This window comes from Apteryx mantelli, chromosome 5, assembly GCF_036417845.1.
Source record: "Apteryx mantelli isolate bAptMan1 chromosome 5, bAptMan1.hap1, whole genome shotgun sequence".
In the NCBI taxonomy this organism is placed as follows: Eukaryota; Metazoa; Chordata; class Aves; order Apterygiformes; family Apterygidae; genus Apteryx; species Apteryx mantelli.
In genome coordinates this window covers 61,674,199-61,692,740 of record NC_089982.1, presented here as the reverse complement: position 1 = coordinate 61,692,740, position 18,542 = coordinate 61,674,199, and the positions used below count along the sequence as shown (strand labels likewise).

Sequence of the window (18,542 nt, the reverse complement as noted above, 5' to 3'; positions counted from 1 at the left end):
AGAGAAAAAAATTCAGGCGGTGCCCCCTGATTCCCTTCCACATGGTAGGCTGACTTGGGAGGGCCATGAGCCATCAGACTAGCTCAGTACCAGCTGCGGATCCTCCCTGTGCTGGATGAACTGCTGGTGTTGCAATAGTAACACATTTCAGAGAAATCCTCCTAGCTCCACTACCCTACATTTGCATTAGACAGAATTCAGAGAAGAATTACCACTTTTATTCCTCATTCTAATGGACACTGTAAGATCTTCTGATGTGTTGCACATAAAGAATCCCAACAGAATATTAAATGTGTTGCATATTTAAAACCTTCAGCCTTATTTCTCCAAGGTACCCACTGAAACGGAGGGAACAGTCATCAAAATAGGTGCTTTACAGTCACAGCACATATTCTGAGGGAGAATCAGCAGTGGAACAGCCATCAAGCATAGTGCCCAAAAGCCCTCTGAAGTGGTGCTCATATGCTCCTGTACGTAGGAATATAAATCTAAGAGCACTGGTCCTGACCTTGGCAGGAAACTCTCGGCACTACAGTCACTATAACAGAATGGTGCTAACAACAAACAGTAAAAAAGAAATTAGAGATAGTATCATAAAAATATGCATGAGAGCGCCCTATACATAATTTGGTGCTACTGTTTTGATCTGGCTCCAAAAACCTAAATATCTTCTGAAATCAGGAGTTGAAGAAATGAAGTGTACCCAGGAAGAATCAATGTAGGGTGTTTCTGAGAACTTTCAGCTGGTAGCAACAGCATAACACATGACGCTGCTGTGACACCAACTGAACCACAACCCTGATGTTTCCCAAAACAAAACCACACACATCTCATCAGTTATTCCACAACCTTGTAACTTAAGAATCTGAGTATGACAACATTCCCAGCTGTACTTCCAAAAGAAAAGCAATTCCTGGGAATGAGCAAATGGGTGGGAGTAAAACAAGATTTCTCATATCGAAGCCCTGAAATGATGAAACAAAGTCACCAAATAAAAGGAAAAGGAGCTGCAGGACCAAGGGAAGAGGGCATCCACCCAGAACATAAGCTCATCATGATAAAGCTCAACAGAACAGAAATGAAGGAATGGACAGGAGAGAGGAGGTGCAGTTTTCACGAAGCTGGGCCCAGAATTGTTATAATCTGTCTCTGAAAATGTCTTTCTAAGCTTTCTGAGGCTCATGTGTTTATTTTTGCCTTTGACTCCTGGGAGTCTTACACTGCTCAAGTTAGTCCAAGCACAGAATCACAAAAGCATCACAGAATAATCGGACAAAGAGGCAGTCAGAGTGTTGCTGCGTCAGCATAAAAATACCTTTGCTGGAACTAAATTTAAGGCAATATAATGACACAGGAGTGGATTTACTCTATAATTTTTGCTTTGGTTTTTGAAACAAACCACTGGTTTAGAACAATTGCTGCCAAATTGCTTGCATCTGCACACACAGTTATTGCAAGAATCTCTTTCAGGATGGAAAGCTATTTGCCACAAACCATCCACATCTCTACTGTACTATGGCTTGGTAACATGAAAGCTATCACAAAAGCTTTGTACCCATAAAAACAGAACTTACTCATTTATATGGTCTTCAGCCTGCAAGCTTCATAAATATTGATAAACCAAAACTTCCAAGGCTTGAGTGACAATAATCTACTGCCACTTGGTTTTGACTGTGGACTACAGCTCAGAAGGCTGCAGAGCCTGTCTGTGTCTGCTTCAAACACAGGAAATATTTTGTCTCCTGTCGCCTGCCTCTTTCCCACACCTGGATGCGTGTGATTCAAGAGAAAACTAGAGACAGAAGTCTAAGGTCTAGGAGACTAAAAAAGTCTGCTCCAGGACAGGTGCATTTGGAAGAGCAGGGATGCTGGAAGTTTCAAACACACAGCATAACTTGGAAAGCCCATAAGGCAAGAGTAAAGCTAGCAGCACAGTTTTGGCACATATGCTTCCAACTTTTTTTCTGGGGATATCTGGAAAAGGTCATAGCTTTATCCCTTCAGCCCATGATGGCCATGAAACTGGGGCTATTTCACACTGGGAAGAAGGCACAGTGCAAGTACAAGCTAGCTTCCCAGCTCTAAACAGGATTTACTGGAGACTGAAGAGGGATGAACATGGGAGGAAGCGAAGGCATGCACTCTCCCTGCCATCCTGGGAACCCTGACTGCACTGCTCGTGGACTTGCAGAAGACACAAGCACCAGCAGTTCTTACTTCCAGGAACTCTGCTCAGGTGCTGCCCGCTTTCTTGGAGCCTTACAGTAATCCTAATGCAGGCTAATTGAGTGAGTTCATATGCTCAATTGGTAAAGCAACATAGGAAAAACAGATCCACTTAATTTTTATTTATAAGCATTTGGCGATGTTCCCTCTAGACCATGAAAAGTGTAAACAGAGCGCCTCAGGGCACGCTTACATTACTGCAGAACCTCCGCACAGCTCTGCTTCCTTGCAGAAGCTGATGACATTTGATTATCCTAGTAATCCTCACTGCTTGGGAGGTTTTTTTGATGTGTTCCAGAGAAAATTCAAGGAAGTGTACACCTCAGTACTCTGCTGCATTAACTACGCAGCTACCAAGTCAGACAGAAATGCAGTCACAGGGTATGTCAGCTTATCAGCTAGTGCTGATGGGGAGTCTCCTCTTCCTAACGGCAGAGGTAGAGGGTTCACAGTAATGACAATAAGTTACTCAGCCCCAGGCATGAACACGTGCATGCAGGGGGATCTGTGGATTTCACAGAATCTCCAGTCTTTACTGGTTAGGCTGCCATGAAAGCTAGGGGGACAAATAAAGCCCCCCTCCAAATTCTCTCTTTGGGGAAAAACTGAAATCATTCTACTTGGAGGTTAATGCTAAGATTCAATAAAGTTTGGGGCCTGATCAAGGGTGGTGCTGGTATACTGACACCTCCAGCTAGCTCACCACTGCCTCTTCCATGCAATGCTTCAAATATACAAAGGTTAGTTTGAATCACTGATGCTCAGAAATTACCTCCCTCACAGAATGACTTCAGTAATGTAATATTTCATTTAATTTAATATGTTCATATAGTGTTAAATCAACTGCTGAATTTCAAAGACAAGTCAAACTGTATTTTAATTACTGCTATTTATTTTACTTCCACACATCTGATCCCCACAGTTACTCACATTCCTGAAGGCATTCTGTGTCCGTGCAGTATGACTGTGATTGTCTCAACTGAAACAGAGAAAAGGAAAGGCACTACAATTAGCAACAAGCCTTGGTAAGCTTTTACTAAAATCATTATTTAGTATACTATCAGAGCACAAGTTCAAGATAAGGAAGATTCTAACCAATCCTTTACTGCATCACATTTGACTTATGATGTAGGAACCCCCCCCCCAAAAAACAAACAAACAAACAAACCAGGTATTGAGGAGGTTTCTGAACCCTATTTACATAGCAACATCAAATTATCTGACCAAAACACTATTGCTTCCATAAAGGCTGCAGCCACTGACTGCTTTTTTAAATTCAAGTTAAAAATCTATAGAGATACAGACATCGTTAGAAACAGATACACTCTCCACCCACATATACATTTGGGGATTTATAATGGGTAGGTGTTATCACTATTATTTAAATCAAGTATCACTACAATACTCTGTGATTATGTAATAATAAATGATCAGACTTTGATAATGATTATGCACAAAGGAGCAGAATTAAGGCTTCACAGTTAAACTCAGCAGTTACTATTTTTTCCACCTAAGACCCTTTGTAAAAACAGGTTTAAAAATGCATTTTACTGTTTTTTTTTCTCTTTACTGATGGGTAAATATTAGAACACTTTTACTATGTTTAACCGTAATGACTATTTGCATTTATAGACTAGGTAAGCTCGGTAATTGCAAGAAAAGTCAACACTGGATATCCTGCACATCAGTATACCTATGTTACAGATGACAGAGTCAAAAAAAAATGAAGACACATCATATTCTTTATCAGAAGCAGAGAGGTTAAATGGATGGGATTTAGTTTGCTTTATTACGGAAGTAGGTTGTACTTCCTGCTTCAGTAAACTACGCTGATTAATAATCAAAGTTGTAAAAAATACAGAATTGTTACCATGTCTTGGTTAGAACTGCCATTTGTTTTATGACAAGTTTTATGTCACAGCAGTGTCACAACTCCCAACACTTCTTGTCACAACAGGCTGATCTGTTTATTATCAGTGTAAATACACAAACACAAAAATAAAAAGATGCTCCTTATGAAAGAAATGCATGAGTAATTTGTACAAACCCCTTGTATTGGCACAGCTGATATACTTATTTGTTATATATATTCATAACATTATACAAAGCACAGCAAACTGCAGAGACCAACAGAGAAACAGCTGAGCAACTGAAGGAGGAAGATGCTTTTATCTGGAAAATTTTATACTTCTTCCTTTATACATACTTATCTGCAATGACTGACACATTTGAGAAAGAAAAAAAAAAAAGGAATTAGAGATCGATCACATTGCATTCTTTGATTAATATATTACAATCTGCTAGTAATTTAGTAAGACTACCAAGAAGTTCCTTAGGAAGTACTGGGAAGGTTGGATTTAACCTTTCAGTTATTTTTATGGTTAAAAACACCAGCAAGGGAAATTTAAGCAAAAGCCCTACTTACCTCGTCTGAAAAAAATACTATCAAACTGTATACTTCCTGGCCTTCTTTCATAACAATAGAAGGTCATTTTATTTTCAAACTGAAAGTCATTTTTAGAGGGGAAGTTTTAAATTAGCAGATAGTAGTAGTTTGGAATATCTGACGTTGAGAGATTCCTGCACTGGAAAAACTGGATATTGCTTTATCTACATTTTAAAGAGATCAACATAGTTATCTTCTGATCACAAATTAAGCCCTAGAAAGGGCTTACTTTATAATCCCTACTCTGCACAGTATGGTTTGTAGGTACTCACCACCACTGAAGGCTGCCCAGAGTTACGAGGGGCAGTAAGTGTATGACCAGAAACATAACACAGGCCAGCTGGCATTTAACACCTAGTTGTCCCTCCCCTGTCCCCAGGGTGGCTAGTGCTCATACAGCTGACCTTGTCTGCACGGGAGGCAATGCTGCCTAGAGGTGTTCTAACCACAATATTATTTATCTCCTGTTCTAAATGTGATACCATAACCAAATACAACTTTTTAAAACTACACAATTAACATTTCTATAAAAAACATCTCAAAAAGGGTGCAGGCACTTTTTGTGGCTGTTAATATCTTGTTCCTTCACCTGCCTACCTGATTGGCTTCCATTACCACAAAGGTTGCTTCAACCACAAAACAAAAGTTAGAGTTCAGGCTTTGACTGAAAGGAGTACGTTAACCACCAGAGAAGCTTGTTCAACAACAACAACAGAAAGACACTCTGGCCACCGCTACGCCTTTTGTGAAGAGTGGTCTGAGGGATGATCATGATTGCACCATGCTTCTTTGTTCACCTGCCTCTTGACCATTCCCTCATGAAAAGCCTGAACTGCATCTGTCTGGAAGCACCTGTTGATGCAGTAGGCCACCTTATTAAGGCACAGAAGCATTAAATCCCTAAGATTTTGTGTGTCCAGAGGGTTTTGCTTAAAGGCTTGTTGTCTGTAAGATACTGAGTTTTATCCTGTGGGCAGCCTTGGTGGCTTCTTAACAGACGAGGCTTTGAGACTCTTGAATGAAAAGCGCTACTGGAAACACCAATGACAGAAATACGTCAGTAAGTAAGCAGTCTTAGGAAAAATACCATTAGGAGTAGTTCCACAGACCTCTGCTGAAAAATGCTGTTATATGAGGTGATATCCTGCCAATATGAAAAAAGTCTGCTTATTTATGGAGGAACAATGTACAGAGGAACCTTTACGAAGTACAGAGTCATCAGATAAAGCAGCTGTGCTCTTCAGGGGTCTTGGACATCAAATATTTCATTATTTTTATAGGGATTTAGAAGCTAACTGCACAAGGCAGGTTTGGAAACCTCAAATTACATTGTGAAATAGGTATTTGCAAGAGAAAAATAAATTGAAAATACAAGTTGTATGAAATTCATCTAAACTGAAAACAATATGTAATCATATAATTATGCAGATTTACAGATCCCCACCTATAAGCATTACGCTTCACAGTCTCTGCTACAATCATATCCAACAATAAAGATATTTCTTAGAAAGTGTTCTAGTTAATTTCAAAATTTCTTATCACAGCTACTCGTGTTACAAGAAGATTCGATCAGCACATGACCCTACCCACAGACTCGATTAGGTTTTAAGAAGCTGCAGATCACAAGGTGAAAGCACACTAAAACACCTTCTCCTGCCCCCTTCCCCTCCTGCCCACAAGAGCAGGCAAAACTTCCCTGTTCGTGAGCGCGAGCTTTAGGAGAGCTCCATGAGCCAGGGAGCTGCCTAACAGGTTTGTTTAAAACAGCGCAGTGACAGGCTGCGCGTTGTCCTCTCAGGGTGACCACACAGCAGACAACTGAAAAAGAGCAGCAGTAAAAACAGGTTTCACTCAATTCACACAGGTGAACTAGGTTCCAGTTCTTTGTAACCCAACACAAATCCGATCCTTTATACTCATTAAATTAGTCAAAAGAGGAAAAAAGATTCTGGCACGTATATGAAAAGCTTATGCAAGCTGAATAGTTGGGAAAGATAACACCTCTTGCTGGAACCAGAACCCTCTTTCTCCTACCAAAGCGATCTCTTTCCTGATAGCTCGCCCTTAAGGGACACAGCAGCTGTTGGACAAAACTGAATGTGGCACATTTCAATCGTCAGGTAACTGAAAAAGGCGGAATTATGAGGGACTGGAAATAAACTGTCCTGTGTACCTAGGTTTGCTATTCAGATGTGGAGGAGGAGTTTGGATGAAGGTTTCTGGGATAATAATAGTAAAAAGCTGAACCAGTCTTTCCCTCTTTTCAACAAACTCCTCAAAAAGACTTTTCAAATACAGACAATTTTTCAGTTTAACAGTTGCTTAGTGGCCAAGGCTGACTGTAGGTGATCACAGAACCGCTCGAGGTGGGAGCGCCGCACTTTTGATGAGAGGAGAATCTGAAAGGAGAAATAATTCTTAGAATATGTTAATTCTGAAATAGTCTTATGTACTCAGAGGCATCATATATTGTTTTTATTCATATTTCAGAGATCTCTCTCTCTCTCACCATATACTCAACAATACAAATTTACTGGAAGATTAATATTTGACTGGCTGATTGGCACAAGGTAGTAACAGCTTTTCATATTTTTCAGTATATTTTGCATCAGGCCCTTAAAAAGAACACAGAAATTAAGTGAAACATCAGGATCTATTCAACAAAAGAAAAGAGAGACAAAGGTGACAAAACTAAGTATTCATAGAAATTATTTTTTCCATTTAAATTAAGAGTTTTATGTCTGAATTTTAACATTCTCTGTGCAGTTCGTCATCCAAATACAACAAATGTTTTGGCATGTGAGCCAAAAAATGAACTAATTTATCTTTTATTGTCCAAAATGAATTAAGTAGAAATTGTAAACAGCATGAAAGCTAAAGAGGAAATAAGAGCTCCAAAACTTTCAGTTTTAATACAGTGCAGACTTGCAGGCAATACAAGTAAAAATAACGATTATAAATATGCACACACCATTTAAAATACAAGTCCGAACTTTTACTCCCTCAAAAGTACATCTAAAATCTTGAATAGTTTAAATTAAAATCGTTTAAATTAACAATCCACACCGCACAAGAGCACTGGGTCGATATTACCATTTGGTTTATCTGAAGCCCCTGCTAAGGCAGTTCCTGGAACTGCAAGGCACCAGTGGCTGAATTACAGCAAATCAGTGTCCGTTTACTGAAAAGTTTTGAACGCAAAGCCAACACAATGCTAAGAAAAGAGAAACTGAAGTACTGTCAGCGATCAGAAAGAAAAGGGCCTTTCCTCAGTCTTTCCCCGTGATACTCAAATGAGTAGTTTTTGCACTACATGAATATAATGAGCAAATTTAAAATGGCTCCCAGTTCAAATTTGAAATAGCTCTTTCTTTTTTTCCAAAGACTCAGGTCTTAGTCTCAGTCCACACTAACAGAGCAGGGTTAGTTAGCAGGGTTAGATCTAAAGAGCCTGCTCCTTTGACACAATCCATAAAGTATGCTTTTTAACCCATCATCCTGTAGATCAGCAGCACCTACTCAGCAAACATACCTGGAACCTGGCTGCGTCCTGCTGCTGCTCTTGCACCAGATGCCATGGCCTGACAGGAGCTTGCACGGCTCTTAGCCTTGAGACTCAAGACTTCTCACAGTCCCTACTTGTGAACACAGCATACACAGCAACAGTAAAAGCAAACACTGTCAGCCTCTGGAAACATTTTTGTAAAGTCACTGTATTCAGAAAAGTCTTTTTTTTTTCCCCCAAGTGGAAACCTAAAATACGGGCACACAAACAAGCTGCTGTGTGGTGAAAACAGGGTGTGAACTTTCACTGCACGTTAGCTGCTTCATAAAATGCTCAAGTTCAAGTGAAATAGTAAGCTCAGTGAAACAGCTTCATCTAGCTAAACAGAGAACTTGCTTTTTCAATACAGTGACCCCAGTCACCGGGTTCGTTTCATTCTTCCCATGAAAGAAGTTAAGCTATTTTGCATTTACCACTCATCACAAACAGTTACTGTGGAGAAGCAAATTCAGACTTCTGCTTACCTTCACAGTAACTTGTTCTTCTGTCAATTCCCTTGCTTCCTACTCTTCAAATGAGTTTTCAGGATTTGCTACCCAGAGCACAACAATCTCAAAAACCCTGGACTGTTTTCTGCAGCCTCTGCTCAGATAACTATTTTTTCTTCATTAAAGTTAATAGTGGGTTTGCCTGAAAAAAGATTAAGAGTTCATACCCAGTATGAACTGGAAGGGGATTTTGTTTTAATGCTTAAGTATATTATTAGAGTTAAAAAAAAAAAAAAAGACAAAGAATACAGGGGTTGACAAACATCAGTGAGATATCAATGATCAGATGGCTCATTTTCCAGAAGAAACAATGGCAAAATCCTGACCCAAAGCACTTTCCAACTCCAGAAGTGGTGCAATAAAGAAGTAACAAAATAAGAAGAGCAGGACTAGTGGCAGGAACACAATGCAATAAACAATGGAGTCTAGTGTGAATGGCAGGTGAGATGAAAATGAATTATTTATCAAGGGATAATTAAAATAATTGCCTTTTGGGGTGACTTTTGAGACAGCTCATAGCAGAAAAAATTCTTCAGAAAAGACATGAATGAAAAATTAGCAAGTTCCTGAGCCAGGTTGGGAGATTTCCATACAAAAGAATGTGATGGAAGAAAGCCCAGAGAAATGTGTGAAAGAAACAGATAAATTAGGTACCAAGATAAGAGAGCAGAAATGGATAATGGTTGCAAGAAAAGAAAAAAAAGACAAGGGTAGATAAGTAAGAAGGCAAGGACGAATAACTAACTAGATGTGGTCATTTATCCCATGAGTAGTTTAAAATGGAATCATGGGGAGCGTTGATAGAAATTTTTATGTGATAATAAGGGCAAAATATCATCCCCTGTGAAAATACTTTTTTGCAGTTTAGGCTAGTTATAGCTCTGCTTTTCTTGCCAACTACGCCAGATGACAACGGCACGGCATACTCTGATTGCATTCTGATGCTTCTGGTTAATGGAATCGCTGCTCAAGCTTTGTTAGCAGCCACGTCTGTTCTGTCCAAAGTATATAAATGATTTAGTAAACAACATGCTAAGTAAATTGCTGTGGTATGATAGGCCAGTCCTGAATACAAGCCAGGTTGCAAATTGAATTGTAGCATTATCGAGTTCAGATTTAAAGATGCAGAAAATGACACCTACATGCAATATTCTGCTACAAGCCAGCCAAGAGAAATAAGAGAAAACAAGGGCGTACAGATAGAATTAAATTGTCTTTTGAACTATATTAGTTCCTCTCAGAGGAACAGGAAAGGAAAAAGTGAACATTGCCTTCCCCACTCCCACATTTATTATGAGCAAGTGCAGAATTAAAATAAAATAAATGATTACTTGTAAAAGGACAGAATAAGTCTCCCATAAAATATGGAGTTCAGCCCTGTGAGGTGACAGGTAATTTTCTCTCCCCTGGGAAATGAGAGAGGAGGATGTTTGGTGCCTTTCAGAATAATATTCTTAGATTACAGATCAACTCTTAAGACCCAGAACCATCAGCCAGTTATGACAGAGAGAGAACATTTTATTAACTTTCATACCAAAAGACATTAAATTTTATGGAAGGAGATACAGCAGATAAACAAGTGTGAATGATCACTGCATGAATAGGAGCCCTGATTCAGGCAAGAATTTGTTCCTCCCTTTATTTTCTCACCTCTCCTGGGATTGCTGTTTCACCTCAGTGCCATGTGGCTCCTCCTTTTCAATTTTTTCCCAACTTCCCTACAATTTCATAACTTTTATTGCTACTTCATTTTATAAATTTGCTGGCCTTGAATGTCTGGGATATCACCAATGTCCTACTCTTAGTGAACACAAAGCAGAATGAAGTAGCAAAACAGGGAGAGTCTGGGAAGAGAAAATGAAGCAGCAAGAAAGTCAAAATCATCCTACGGAGCTCACAGTGCCTCTGCAAGAGATACTAGATAACAAATGGATAAGAAAGAAATAACTGCACATCATTACTACAGAGACATCTGGTAACATTCATGCACAACAAACAGGTCTCCCAAGAGGGCATTAAGAAATTTATATCCAAAAATACAAATAAAGAATACATTTTTTTGGACAAATGGTTGAGGACCTTATCCTGCAAAGTAGTACATATAAGCAAATGAAAAGGGAACTCCCATATAGATGGCCTTGAAGGACAAAGACTATAAGAACTAGGAGTTCTAACAGATAAGTACAGTTTCCTCCAAGTGTTGACTATATCCATGGGCAGCCTTAGAGAAAAAGCACAATTTTCTTCTTTCTCAAACGAGATGGCTACAACAGCTCTGATCACCAGAAACAGTTCAGCCATCCATAACACAGATCATATCTATTGATTACTTCTAGAATATCAAGCTGCCAGAGTTTTCAGTGCATAACCTTCTAGACTACCTGTAATACAGCCAAGCAATTTTGAGATGATCATGACAGGTGACTGAGATATTACTATTACTGGTTAAGAAGCAGCAGCTTCCAACAAACTACAAAGCTCAGAAATGAGACAGGCGAAGCATGCACAGGCACCTTCAACTTTCAGTTAAATCCTGAAACCTAATGCATTATAGGTAAAAATGGTCTCTATGGGACACAGACCACAGTGGAGGGGGGTAATAATTTTTTCCCCGCTTTGCTTTTTTTTAAACACACATTTACTTGTCTAGATAATAGCCTCCACCTATACTGCTCGATCTAGAACTAGTTTCTAGTTTAAAGGCCATTAGCAGCACGTGATTTCTGTGCTGCAGCTTCGGGGCCCTACCCTGCACAATGACAGCACGGTGAGCACCTGGCAAGCTCCTGGTAGTGGCAGCCAGCAGAACGGAGCGGAGGGCACTCAGGAGCGGGCTCACACCCTTCTATGCTCACATTTCATTCTTTCAGCTCAGTACTTCAGGAGGCCTGTCAAGTCTCTCCCCTGCATCTCAGAAGGGTGATAGATTCCTCCTTGTCCTAATGAGCAACCTAAGGTTCAACTGCTGGAAAGGATCCTTTTTGAAACCACCTTGGGCTCCAAGGAAATGGGAATTGAAGACATAGCTCTAGAAGAAAAAGGGTGAGAGAATGACAAGTGCATCTTTCTGCTCCCTGGGTGGCTGGCTAAGAAGAGCTATAAACTAGAAGCAGCAGCAACTGCTATTAAAAAGGAAAAAAAATGAAGCCAAATACCATCAAACATGTATAAGAAGTCTTGAGGGCAACATCCCATTTTAGAAGGTCACTTTAAATTATCCCAAATGTAGTGAGTATAGTTCTGCTAGGGTTTCAGGAGAAGGCCACATCAGCAAAGTAAGTCATTTTTGTTGGGTGCTTGAGGGGCTATTTAAGTCAGGCTTAGCTGTGCTGACATTTTGAAAACTTTGGAACCATTTGCAAAGAATGCAGATCTATTTTAGTCATCTTTGTTTATTCTGTGCTGTTTGCACAAGGTCTCCCTCAGCCAGGATTCATGGCTATGCTGGATACTATTTCAAACTATGCCAGCCTGTAGTAAGATTCTAAAATGACCTGGACAAGAGAATCATGTGGAAATTTGGTTGACAAAAGAGCATTTGAACCATTTGTAATTAAATAGTTTAAGAATTTGCACCTTTTTCCTACAAAAATCCAAAGGCACCTTAAAATACAAGACAGATTAAAATAAAAAAAATAAGTGATTTGCTTTTATCACCCAGAGTTTTTGAGACATTCAAGCCTTCTGGTATAGCAGCATAATGAGACACGGGCCTTTGCTTTTCAGTTAGCTAGAGAAGAAAATAACACGAAGCTGTAATTCCCACAGAGGTGCGTATGGCCATCAGACCTCTACAGTTGGCAGTTCATCAACATGGATCCTTTGTACTAGAAAATCAGAAATGTTTTGGGTAAGTAACGCATTTCTCATATTTTTATAGGACTTAGTACGAGAGAATTTAAACATAGTTCCTGTAAAGCAAACAGTACCATATCTGAGCTTAAAAAGGAAACTTTTTCGTTATAAAAAGGTTAGGTTATTTTAGCAGTACAAAATTACTGGCTCACTATGACATTTCTGGCCACTCATATACAGGTCTCAGGCTTCATGAAAGATGCTCTGCGACCATCTCACTGTCACTGTGCTTCCCCCCACAAAAATGTGTTTTCAGTCTAGTTTTCAGACTTGGACCAGCTCTTGGGCTAACGTACTCCATATATTAGCCATGCTTACTCAGAGAGCATGGAAGTCTGGATGAGTAACAGAGTGTGATCAAACTTATTTTACAAAAAAAATGAATTCAAGGGAAATACAAAAAATTAACATCAATCTTATCCAGATATTCACCATCCTTCGCCACAACTAAGATAGGAGTCATTTCCTCTGAATATTTCGGAGCATCCTTCACCATGACTCTCTCAAACAACTGGCCCCTTGTCTGAGAGAGCACCCCCCCCCCATTAAAGTACTTGATGTTGTTTGTTGTTCCTGATTCTTGAACTCTGACTCTTCTTGCCAAAATAAGCTTTGTAGATGCAGGAGACTGAACTGGAGATAAAGCCATACAAGCTAACAGATCTGTCATTGTCTTTTAACAACTCTTATGTATCTGCAGAGGACGGAAAATCTTGTAATATTTTTCTTTTATGCTTACTTCCTGCCATGAAAATTCCCAATTATCTGATCTATCCATAGAGTAAACAGTCAGCCCAACACACAATAGTCAAACTGTTACATGGCAACTCCAAATCATAACAGATGCTGCCATGGGTATTACATATTAGAAATTATATTTATGAAGTCACAACCAAAGACTTAAGGTTTCTGTTGTTTGCTAGGAATACTTGTAAGTCATAATATTTCCTTATTATTTGCAGTGACCAGGCTACAGAATTTTACAATGCTCAAAATCATCACATTTTGAGAGCAAGGCCAAACCTGAAAAATCCACTTCAGGAAAAATGAGAGAACATTTAGCAAAAGATAATTCAGTGCCACTGAAGCAGGTTTATATAAGTCACGGGAACTGTGGGTATGAACAGTATCTTTTACTTAACCTAATAAGTAGTAAAAAGAACTCTTGGGAAAAAAAACAAAAAACCCACCTTAGAGATACACAGTCCATTGTATAGAAAATCTTCATGTCATTATGAATTGAGAAAAACTAAACAAAAACCTGCTCAGTCAAACAAGATGAAAGACAGAAAAATAATCAAGCAACGTAGCTTAGTAAAAGTTAGGCTTTCTAAAAAAATAAACAGCTTATTTTATTTGCAATTTTCTGTGGTGTTACTAATAGCAGAGAGAAAGAAGAGTTTAAATGACAATAACATCGCTTTTTCATTGTATATGCCTTAATTGTGACAACAAGATGAACTGAAGTTTGTATTTAAAGTAGGGATTTAAACTGTATGCTATATAAAATATATATATAATGTATCCATCCACAAATCATTGCACTCCGATTACCAAATAAATTTTCTAAGAATTTCAAAGTAAACAGACCAATTAATTTAGAAATTAAAAGTAACACTTTGGAAACTAAAATAAGAACTTCAAGTGCTAGAGTCAGACTTTTTGACCTCCTGATGACCTTGGCATAACAGGATAATTCAAATTTCCCAGACAGTTAACACTAATAGAAATCCTGTGTATTTGAATATGTATTTTTAATTCTACATGTAACAGTTATAACTGAATACCTTGTGCTCTCTCCATCAGCAGAAACCTTAATTCAATTTAAAAAAAAAATAGTCTGTAAAAAAAGTTTACTTAACCTGAATCCAAATTATTGAAGTCTTTACATCAATCATGTTATTTTTGCACAATGTCATTAATGGACTGTAAGAATCCTAAGAGCACATTTCTGTCCCTGGGTATCTTTTATAATTACATTTTTATTCTGCTAAATTTGATCTTAACTTTGAACTTCTGGGTTTACAATACTTGGTCTGGAGCCAATTACAAAAACTTTGTGATATACTTTGCTCCAAAATTGTGACAAGTTCTCCCAGCCATAATGTCATTCAAACGGGCTCTGGTGTATCTCACAAATACACCTATCTACGCTAACCAAAATCAAGAATTAAGTAGGCATATGGAACCACTCCGGGAACACAGCATGTTTGGATATATTTTTTTTCATGTTTGGATTTTTTTTCCCCCAGGCTGAAAAACTGCAAACTCTCTAGCTCCCTTGTTTCCCCACGGCTTCAGAGTCAAAGGCAGAAATAGACTTTCAGGATTCGGCTCTCAGAAATAACAGGCACCTGTCCTCCAAGGACAGATGTCGGTTCAGCAGCTTGGAAAACGAACGTCCAAGGGTTCCTTTTAAAATAGCAAAATTCCTGTTTGAGTGACAAAACAGCAGCTTAGAAAGAAAGCTCTTACTGAAGCACAAAAGTTACAGATGTAATGATGGAGATTTAGCAAGTATCCTGCTAAAATCACCTGACAGGTCATTTGAGGATGATAGTCTGGCTGCTGACTGAGATTTTTGAGACTTTCCCTTTCTAGATTCTGCTGAACTATCCCGGCTAGTGATTGCTCTTATAAATATTTAGCAGCATCTGTTTTGCCTTTTAGGATGGATGAAATCTGGCATTTGTCATTATTCCTCACAGTTTCAAGTGCTGATTCATATAATCTTTTTGGAAGCTGAACACTGAGCAATAAACTCCACTGCTTCAACAACACAGGAGCACTGTTAGACTGCTTCCTGTGGCTGCCCCACTGAGGGCTACGATTACGTGCACTGATTACGTGCTCTGTTTACACTCCCAAGGCAGGAACCCACATACCTCCAGATCATCCATTTGTGCCCACCTTACACTGCATGGGGCAGCCCAGGAACAAAACCTATCTCACAGATCTTTGTGGCACCGCTTGTGACTCTGGACACAACCCACCTGCAACATTCACACCCAGAAGCCTCCAGCCACAATACAGAGAACTCTCTGACTTGTGCCTTCTACCAAAAAAGGAAGAGGTGAGAAATGGAGAACGGGAGGTCAAATGTCTAGGCTTTACTGCTTCAGTCTTGCATCTGACAAGCCTCACAGGAAAGAGCAGCCAACACGCATCTTCCTTCCTCCCTTCCAACTTTCTGAAGCTTGGTCCTGGGGGTTTCTTCGCCACCACCTTAACCTGTGTCCAGAGGCCTCAAGGCCTCAAGTCCTGGTCCAGAACCAATACAGCTCAGCAACACTCATGCACCTGGCACAAGCCTCATGTTGAGGACAACGGAAAGAGCCTTCTAGGAAAGAATGGGTGTATGAGCATCCATATGAGGGCAGCAGGGAAGAAAGGGGAATTAAAGAGCTAAGCTACCACTCAAGAAGCAAGGCATGTTACTTCTCTTCACCAAGGGCCTAACAGCAGCCCCCCAGTACCTGCAAGGAGGTTACTGAGAAGACAGAGCCAGGCTCTTCACAGTGATAGGAGGTTAAAATACAATAAACTAAAACCATGGATGTTCCAACACATGGAAAAAATTCTTCACCACAAGGACAGTTGAATATGGAAGCAGGTTGCCCCAAGAGGCTGTGAAATTGTTATCCTTGAAGGTTTTCAGGACTCAACTGGAATAAAAGCCCTGAATAATCTGTTCAGAATTCAGCGTTGACCCCACTTTGAGCAGGAGGTTGGCCAAGATGACTTCCTGAAGTCCGTTCTACCCTGAATGATTCTGTGATACTACCAGCAAACAGGCACACATCCCATTCTGTCCACGCACCTCTATCCCCAAACCAAGCCTGCTGCCTGTTCACTAACAAAATACAGAAGCGAGCCAATCTCTAATGACTTGGGAGACTCAAAGGAGCACTGGCTGCCCCACGCTCAGGAGCTGCCAAAGGGAAATGAGCCCATAAAGCGCATGCAACCAGCTATACAGACCTGCTCTATTTGTCTGGTGTCATTGGGACTTTGGTGCAGCTGGCCGCCACACAGATTTGGACTGTCTGGCCACCCCAGTTCTGATGCCTAGCATAAGGGGGGCCGTGGTCTGTGAGATGATAAGCACTTGTCATTTCCTCTTGTCATTGTGAGGGATCATTTTGCCTCCAGCTGCAGCCAGTGATGTAGCCCGCTGACTAAGAGAACCCCATTTGGGGTTTTTTGGTACTGCCATGGTCCCCAGGGTGGCCTATGTGTTTTTGAGGAGGCGTGCTGTGTGTGCAGGCCCAGAGGTGCAGTGTGGGAACACGATGGCACAGGCTCTGCAGTGCTGCTTTAAGGTTGTGTGTTGTGAACTCCTCTTACTCCAAGCAGAGTAATTCTGGAAGATGGGGTCATCCAGGCTCTCTGAGAGTACACACAGGTATGGCATCTGCTTGAGCTTCAGGTTCTTCCCCTGGCACTCTGGGTGAGACAGTCTAATGATGCATGCCAAGACCAAGAGACTGTGGACACTCAGGATTCGGTTTTCAGGGTGAAGCACCACAATGTAAGTGCAGTCCACACACCTGCAGGAATAAGCTATATTTCTTGCAAAATGCTGTTTAAAACAAGTTTGTTCTTCCTTGGATATACGCAGGTAGAAGTTGTTTTATTTTAAGAGCAACCAAATGAGTTGATGCCTCTTTTTCAGGCATGCATTCTTTGGGAACTTACATATTAGCCTTACTTTTAGAATAGGCTGCAGGAGGATACATTTTCCTGAGACCCTTCCTGAAATACTGGTAAGACATCCCTTGAAGAATGGCCTGATCCTAGAGGACGCTCTTCACTCATACTGGCTCAAGTGGCTGATGTGCTCAATATCTTAAAGGGATATTACTTTAGGTTCTAAGAAAGAAAATGGGATAGAAATAAATTTATGAAAAATCAACAAGGGGAAGTATGCCAAATGAAGCTGATGTAAAATGTGATCTTAAAATAGTTTAAATAGCCAAATTACAGTTGCAACCAAATTTACCTAATTGCTAACAGTTCAAAATTGTTAGTGTTATTTTAAAATACATATATTTTACTTAGAAAAAATACCTAGCAGTTATGTAGCTTTTTCTTCAATAGGTATTAAAGTAAGTTCTACATGAAAGCAAAGAATCATTGATATTTTATAGGTCAGTCACAGAAATGTAAAATAAATTTTTGTTCCTCTAAGTTGCTCAACCAAATCAATGATGTAGCAAGAAACAGAACATATAACTTCTTATGTCAGGACTCAAAATCACTGTATTCTCAACTTCACTATTTTTTAAAGCTTAATTTTGAAAATTTAGACCTTGTTATCTTGCCATATGAATATGTGGAACTTTTGATATGTGCGGGATCACCTTGAACTCAATTGTTTATAGTATGGTTTCTTTGCTTTTACACAGACAAAAAAAAGGGTTACGGAGAAGCATTTCAATAAAAACACTGCCAATGCTGTAAAAAATGCAGCTCTGGGAAATAAACAGAAAGCTATCATTGTATTAACCAGTTAAAAGCTCATTAGAAAGTCAGATACACAGATTCTAACTATACATGCAACTGAATAAGCAGAATCAAAAGTTTTAGTTACTGTAAGTCTGAAACTGCTGCAGTAATGTTCAAAACAGCCCCCTTCCAACTATCCTCATGTTATCCTTACCAGATTGATCAGTCTTCTCATTGCATGTTCATGTGAGCAAATGCATTCACAAGGATCAAATCCACCTTCTGCCATGATTCTCTGGATAAACCCAAACCTGATCGTGAACACCTAAGAAAAATAAGAATAAAAGGAAAATGAGCTCTTCTGCAACTGACATTATTTTCCAGAGACTCACACATCAGATTTCGGTTCATTTAATGCCAGGGTGAAAAAGCAAAACAAAGCAGGGTAATCCTATTATTCCTTTGGCAGCATGAAGGAAGAAGTCTGGTATGTGCAGTTACATTTTGATGTTGC

General features: G+C 39.6%; 1 protein-coding gene across 3 annotated transcripts in view; it reads right to left on the bottom strand.

Annotated features, from left to right (window-relative positions):
- Positions 1-18,542, bottom strand: part of SMIM14 (small integral membrane protein 14) — a 57,307-nt gene that overhangs the window by 10,362 nt on the left and 28,403 nt on the right. For 2 of the 3 annotated variants that reach the window (XM_013949566.2, XM_067298120.1), the window contains exons 2-3: positions 18,243-18,353; positions 3,157-3,205 (exon numbers count right to left, since the gene is read on the bottom strand). In XM_013949566.2, coding sequence (XP_013805020.1) covers positions 3,157-3,205; positions 18,243-18,353 — 160 coding nt within the window. Of the gene's footprint in view, positions 1-3,156; positions 3,206-12,382; positions 12,423-18,242; positions 18,354-18,542 lie in introns of those variants that run through there. The other variant, XM_067298121.1, reaches the window with a different exon arrangement.